This window comes from Contarinia nasturtii, unplaced genomic scaffold (assembly GCF_009176525.2).
Source record: "Contarinia nasturtii isolate CC-2019 unplaced genomic scaffold, AAFC_CNas_1.1 Cnas_scaffold_2861, whole genome shotgun sequence".
Lineage (NCBI taxonomy): Eukaryota > Metazoa > Arthropoda > Insecta > Diptera > Cecidomyiidae > Contarinia > Contarinia nasturtii.
The window spans coordinates 1,152,479-1,159,367 of NW_022200178.1; the positions used below are offsets into that span (position 1 = coordinate 1,152,479).

General features: G+C 31.6%; 2 protein-coding genes and 1 non-coding gene across 4 annotated transcripts; all 3 read right to left on the reverse strand.

Moving 5' to 3' along the window:
• Positions 1-1,764: 1,764 nt before the first annotated feature.
• LOC116349359 (poly [ADP-ribose] polymerase tankyrase-2-like) lies at positions 1,765-3,662 on the reverse strand. Of its 2 annotated transcripts, XM_031780757.1 has the most exons (11): positions 3,555-3,662; positions 3,477-3,495; positions 3,317-3,420; positions 3,165-3,263; positions 3,001-3,099; positions 2,842-2,940; positions 2,676-2,774; positions 2,513-2,611; positions 2,349-2,447; positions 2,178-2,276; positions 1,765-2,115 (listed from the first exon to the last, which is right to left on the reverse strand). In XM_031780757.1, the coding sequence occupies exons 1-11, from the start codon at positions 3,601-3,603 to the stop codon at positions 2,060-2,062; spliced, it is 921 nt and encodes a 306-aa protein (XP_031636617.1). In that variant the 5' UTR covers positions 3,604-3,662; the 3' UTR covers positions 1,765-2,059. The 2 variants fall into 2 exon arrangements, with proteins under 2 accessions (XP_031636617.1, XP_031636618.1); XM_031780758.1 differs by lacking the exon at positions 2,178-2,276.
• Positions 3,663-4,217: 555 nt separating this feature from the next.
• Positions 4,218-4,290, reverse strand: Trnam-cau. The gene has a single exon. It is a non-coding gene; the product is annotated as a tRNA-Met (tRNA).
• A 667-nt stretch (positions 4,291-4,957) lies between these two features.
• Positions 4,958-5,587, reverse strand: LOC116349389. The gene is made up of 3 exons (XM_031780793.1): positions 5,547-5,587; positions 5,274-5,391; positions 4,958-5,187 (listed from the first exon to the last, which is right to left on the reverse strand). The coding sequence occupies exons 1-3, from the start codon at positions 5,556-5,558 to the stop codon at positions 5,066-5,068; spliced, it is 252 nt and encodes an 83-aa protein (XP_031636653.1). The 5' UTR covers positions 5,559-5,587; the 3' UTR covers positions 4,958-5,065.
• Between the last annotated feature and the right edge of the window lie 1,302 nt (positions 5,588-6,889).

Here is a 6,889-nt window from a genome sequence, read left to right on the forward strand (position 1 = left end):
AAGTACTGAATTGGCAAAAAAAAAACACTGGGAGTTCAGTCATTAGTAATTCACACCATTCGAAACGAGTACGTGCCACAACCAGAGAAATATGTTTCAAGGCAAATTTTCAGGTCTTACTTTTACTGATGTCACATACATTTCTTAGTAGCTACTTCGTGAAATGCATAAAAATGATATATTTCTACATAAAAATTTATAGCTTTGACAATTAATACAAAGCTGCTGTGTTACAAAAGCAATCAAGTGATGAAAAAACCAATATCTTTTCGCTATAGGTGTCATTTTTGTGCAAACTACGGTGGAAATGGAAAGGTACGCCATTTCGGTTTCATACAAATCATGCACCATAGCAAATAAATTATCGAGATTGGTTTTTTGAGTCTCTAAAATTCAGAGCATATCAGTTTGACATAGGACATAGGTGATAGCGAGGGTTCCTAGGGGTCGGATGGCCCCCCTAAAATATTTTTAGGAACCCTCAACAATTTTGGAAATGAGGACATTTTTTTGCTCTTCACTTTTTTTGGCCGAGAAAATTCTTCCGATTTGCCAGGGACTTTCGCCAAAAAAGTGACCTAAAAAAAAAATCGTTATTTGTAATCATTTTTGCCTTTGGCGTAAGTGAAACTTTAATTTATAATAATGTGGTCTATATACTTGGGATTATATTTAAAAAAAGTAAACATTCGCCTTTAACCAAAAATTAGATGCATTTCGTGTTTGCTGTGGACATATGTCGTGATCTTACGGGTGGATTTCGTCCGACACTGTCAGCAATTGAAGCAGTAGAAGCATGCATAACGCACAGCAATATGTTTCCAGATATTAAACATCAATTTTACACTAGCATTGCTTCGTATGTATCTTTTCTGTTGAGTGTAGGTAATGAGATATTTCTTGCTGCAACATTTTCCACAAAAGATTTGAGAAGAATTACGATAAAGCGCTGCATAAAGGAATAATTCGAACCTATGGCCTTTTAATAAATCGATGGCGCAGCCATATTTCTCAAAAATATAACAAAATTGGAGATTCTGTAACATTCTTGAAAGCTGGTCGAAATTTCAAAAGGTTTTCACAAAATTGGCACGATTAGTGAGGTACAGTTGGCACTAATAACATCAGACTAGTAAGATAGTTATTACTTATTACTAATAATTTCTAATAACTGGTAATAAGATATCATCTTATTAGTGTAATAAGTATAGTAATAAGTATAGTTATTAGAATGTTACTAGTCAGAAGACTAATAAGATGCATGTATCTTATTAGTATAGTTATTAGTATAGTTTCTCATCAGTATATTTCGATTGGTGTTACTAGAAGCTAATACTACTGAAAACAGCAGAAAGGCAGTCAAAATCACAAAAAAACTCCCGATCGATTTTTCTGGCATTTCCAGTTATTACTATACTTATTAGTGCAAAAAAATAATAAGTAATAATATAGTTTGATCTTATTAGAATGATAAGATAATAAGATGAATAATAAGATACCGAAAATGCCCAACTGTATAGTGAGGAAATATCATCTGCATCAGCCACGCAGTCAATTTCAAATTATACGTGTCCTTTTGAAGAATTTGAGCTATCCTTAGATGAACTTAAATTAAATGAGCCTTAAGTGGACGAATCCAGAAGTTCGAAATAATAATGATGAAATGAAGATCGGTTTAATCAGTTTCAATAAATGTAATTCACTACTCTGTAGAGTAATTTTTCACACTTTAATTGAAAAATAAATACAAATTATTTGGTGGAAAATACAGTGATTTTTTAATTATATAGTTATTGCCTTTTAAACGTAATTTAGTTCATGAATGCATAAGTATTTCTGAAACTTTATCAAAACCGAATAGTGCAAACGATATGTATGGTGAATTGGTGATACGTGTTTTGAATAGTTCACATTGTACTGCCATCTGTCAACGTATTGTTCTATCTTGTTTAATTCGGTTTAAAATTGTTGGTTCATCAAAAAAATTGGAGTAAAAGACTTTCTTTGCTTTAATTGTTTTGCTTCATTGTCAAACAATCACATTTTAGATATGGAATGTTCACGGCTTGTTTGATTCTTGCGCTTTTTGAATTAAGGCAACAATTGCATTTTGTCCTAAAAATATTAAAAATTCATTTATTCAACTTGACTATATTTTTTTTATATGTGTCGTCAACCTTTCTCTTTGGCTACATCAGCAGCTGTTTTATGGTTTTTATTTTTCAAATTCACATCAATGCCATTTGAAATGAGAAGTTCCATCACTTTGTTTTTACCTTTAATTTAGAGATATGTGCTTTTGTTAAGCAATTTTTATATACATATATTTCATTAAAAAAATGTCCTACCCGATGAAGCTGCATAAAAAAGTGCTGTTTGTCCATCGGTGTCTGTTAAATTGGGCTTTGCACCATTGGCAAATAATAATTCCATAATTTTTAAATGACCTATGAAACAAATCGAACATGATTGAATATTGAAATTATAAACTCGAAGTTGTTGTTGAATATACCTTGTCTGCTGGCAAGAATGATTGGTGTTCTACCAAAGAAATCTGGGGCATTAACGTCAGCACCGTAACTAATCAACATGTCAACCATACTTTCACTACCTGTTCCAAAAAGAAAAATTGAATTGATTTTCCCACTGACTCTAATTACCATATTTTGAATTACCATTCGTAGCAGCATGATGCAATGGTGTAGAGTGCAAATCATCCAAGACATCCACATCGGTGCCATGATTAATCAATTGCTTTTCAATTTCCACATAACCTGAATGCAGCGAGTTGTATGTTTTAATTGTTATTTGAATAATTGCAATGTTTTACAAATTTATAACCTTTTGCCGCCGCGTAGTGAGATGGGCAAAGTCCAAATGAATCGGTAATGTTGGTAACCGCGTCATGATTACACAATATTTCCACAATTTTTTCGAAACCTAAATCAGATCCCATTGCATTAATTCATCTCTTGGTACGAGAAAGGTTTCGAGTCATACCATTTTCTGCTCCATAGTGGATCGGTGACATACCGTTCAAATCTAACAAATTCAGCTGAGCGGTATGATCGACCAAATATTGTACTATATCCTCCTGGCCTTTAATGATTACAATACGCTGAAATTAGGATCTGTTTTTTTGTGGGATGAATTAAATGAGTTACCATTCATTGCCGAAAGATGCAATGAAGTGCGTTGAAAATTATCCTTAAGATCAATGTTAAAGCCTTGTTCGATGAAATCTTTTACAATTTCCAATGTACCTAAAGCAAAATTTTAAAAATTAAACCCAAACCAAAATAATTTTGAATCTCACCATTGTGACTGGCATTTAAAAATCGAAGTTCATCATAATTTAAAACTTCATCATTTCCATCGACGATTGAAATATTTTCAGTGGACATTGCGTCCAACATCATTCTAAAACAAAATGAAAACATTAATAACGCATCACTCGTACGTTTGGGGCAACTCACATTTCTTCGGAGATTGGTACTGAAAAGATATAAAATAGAATAAAATTTGTTCTATCCACTGAATATCTGTATAAATACCTGCTAAGACTGCAAAAAAGCAGAAAAATAACACTATGAGACCTTTCATCTCTTGATTTATTCAAAATTCAATCCGTACGCAGAAGCCAATCACATTCAACTGAAAATGTCAGTAAATAATTGTTCTCATTTATGTGCACAATACCAAGAAGTATTCCAACCAGATAAAAAAATCGCACTGACCTTGCAAACAACTTTCAATTTTTTATCATCAACCCAGTTTGAATGTAGCAATATGTTTTGAACAGAATACAGAATTCGCCGGAAATCTCATACAAATAATAAACTGATATAAATATTTACTTGGGAATGCTGAGCTCAAACATTGTTTTTATCGAGTTAGAATTAAATGTAATCATAAATGTTTATCAACACGGTGGCGAATAGAATGTATGATGTAATAAAGCATATTTAGAAAAATTAATAAGCTAATAGAAATATCTGGAAACCACATTCATTTTATCACATTGGCCGTTTCCGAAAAACTTTCCACTTGCAATATAATGTATATATATAAAATTGATTATTGATTGAAATTAAAGATTTTGATGCATGTCATTCGATTTTGAGTACTTTAAAAAAAGAAGAAGATTTATAACATCTTTCGTCTTGTTAAAACGAATTTTTTTTTTTTTTGGTTTTTGTGCAATTTGGGAAAAAAATTGCCCTGTGTGAGGCTTGAACTGACGACCTTCAGATTATGAGACTGACGCGCTGCCTACTGCGCCAACAAGGCTCTGAATTTTATGTTCTTGATTCCTTGCACCGGCCATCTGCAACATTAAATGATAAGAATAACATTTTTTTTATTAGCAGCAATCCGCCGTTGTGTATGTCAAATTACTGAGCAGTTCACATTGCTTTAATTAATATACAGATTTGTTGTTATCACCATATTCTTATCATCAAGGAAACATACTAAGTAAGACGGACTCGAATTATTTTGATTGTAGCAATAGCAGTCTGTTTAGGAAGATACTTTGTAAAAGGTTATGCTCATAAGATTGAAAATTTTGTTTACGCTACAGATCAAAAGTAGACATTGCAGCCCTTCATTATTTGAAAAGCTGTAAATAAAACGCTGGTGGTTATTTGTCGCAAGAATAAAAAATATTTCTATTGTACAAATCGCGAATAAAAAGAGAGAGTGAAGCACTGTATGAATTCTTTTTACTTGTCTTTTTATCATCATTTTCTTCTTATCAGTATCACATATATTACAAATTAAGCACAAAACAACGTTTTTTTTGTTGATGAAATCGTTATGGCATATATACGCAATAAATGGTGGTGATCAACTATGAGTGGTAGTAACTGACCATTGAAACGACGACCAATTAGTTCAAGCCAAAGCTCATTCACTTTATATTCTTTGGATATAAAATGATTAAAAGAATAAAAAATACAAATTGTGATGTTATGTTGTGTTTATTTTCTATTGATTTTATTTACAAATTGAAAATAAATCGATGGTAGTTTCTGTGTTTTCTCTGCGAATAAATTATATGAATTTACAATAGAACTGTTGAGGTGTAAGCCGAGTATGGAGCGGCAGCAATATAAGGGGACGAATATGTAGAGACATATGGATAAGCAGCAGCAACGTATTCAGCTGTATTTCCATGGAATTCGCCTGTTTAAATACATTCAAAATGATAGGAATTTGTTTCGAATGCACCACACGCTTCAAAAGTGCAAATATTACAAAATTCAACTTACGTGAAACTACTGCACTGCTTGTAACCAGTGGTGCGGCAACAACTGGAGCACTATATGTGAGCACATCTGGCTTTGGAGCGGCGCAAACGCAAGCGATAACCATGAAGACGAATGCAATCTATTGGTCAAAACAATATGAGGGATTTTTATTGAATCCAAATAAAATTCAAAACAAAATACCGCAATGCAACGGAATTTAAATGAATATTCATTAGAAAACACTAAAACTTTCAAAGAATAACTTTTAAGTGTTCATTTCTTGTGATTACTTACAACTTTGAACATGTTGATTTAGCTTATTCGAACGATATACGAAATCTGATATAAAAGTCAGATCGAATTAACCTTTTATATGATTTTGCTTACGATTTTGATTCTCAAATCAATACGGCAAAGGAAATCAATTAATTATTCAAAACACTCAAATTCGTGATATGAACAAATTCGACGCAAGGTTTTAAGGTGATTTATGTCGGTGCAATTTTAAGTAGTTTATGTGTGACTGGCATAATGATGCTGCAAATTTTTGAAAAAGCATTCAAATAAATTCGATATATTTTTGACATAATATATATATTTTTCTTATCTTTTTGACATACTTATGAAGTCGTAATAATTTTGGGTGATGTGAATGTTTTGAGCCTGAATACAGGAAGTAGAATTTAGATAAAAATTAGTGAATTTAATGGGATCATTTAAGGAATTCGTGTATTTTTTTATTCATTTAATTTGTCAATACAATATTTTCTAATGGAAAATAATTTTGAATAATATTTATCTAACACATTTTTGTTATCATGACGCACGACGTATAGGTGCAGAAACAATATTCGAATCTTGTAGAACAATTTGGCTCGAATTCGCGAAACTTTCAAATTAATTTTGCTCAATGGATTGTTCTAAATATACATTTGAATGGTCAATTACTTTATTGAATTTAATATTGAAAGTAACACATTTGAGATATTTTCAAATAAAGTGATCGTCTCATGACGATATCCTGGGTTTTTTGAAGGAGTTACTTTTTGGTGGTGATCTAACTACGCCAGTCTTTATCCAACACATAGCTGTATGTATATCGACGCAAGCTTTTTCGATCAGCGCTCGTTTATTTCTCTCCCTATAATAACATGTTCCTGGTTAAAAATGTGTGAAATCAAAAAAGAACATTGCCTTACCCATTCTCATGCATTTCATATAATATGTCGGTTACCGCATGAAATGTTTCCATATGACTAAAATTAATTTAAAATTGAGAATTACTGAAATCTTTTAATTTTATTTTGATTGAAATAAAGTTTTCTATAATATTGTAAACATACTTATTTAAATAGCTTATAGTATACGAACGCTTCTCGTATTTCTTATTAAATTCATTCATTACCACATTTATTGGTTCCAAAGTAGTAGAAACAGCGCTGTAAAATAATAAAGTTAGAACAAATAGTTATAGAACAAATAGCTATTTTCAACAGTTTTAATGAACACATTCAATTTACAATTGAAATGGAGGTTGAGAACAGATTACCGTTTTTGGACATTTTAATTAAACGGGATTTGAATGGAGTTTTAAGCACGGAGTGGTATAGAAAGCCTATCTCAAGTGGAAGGATTTT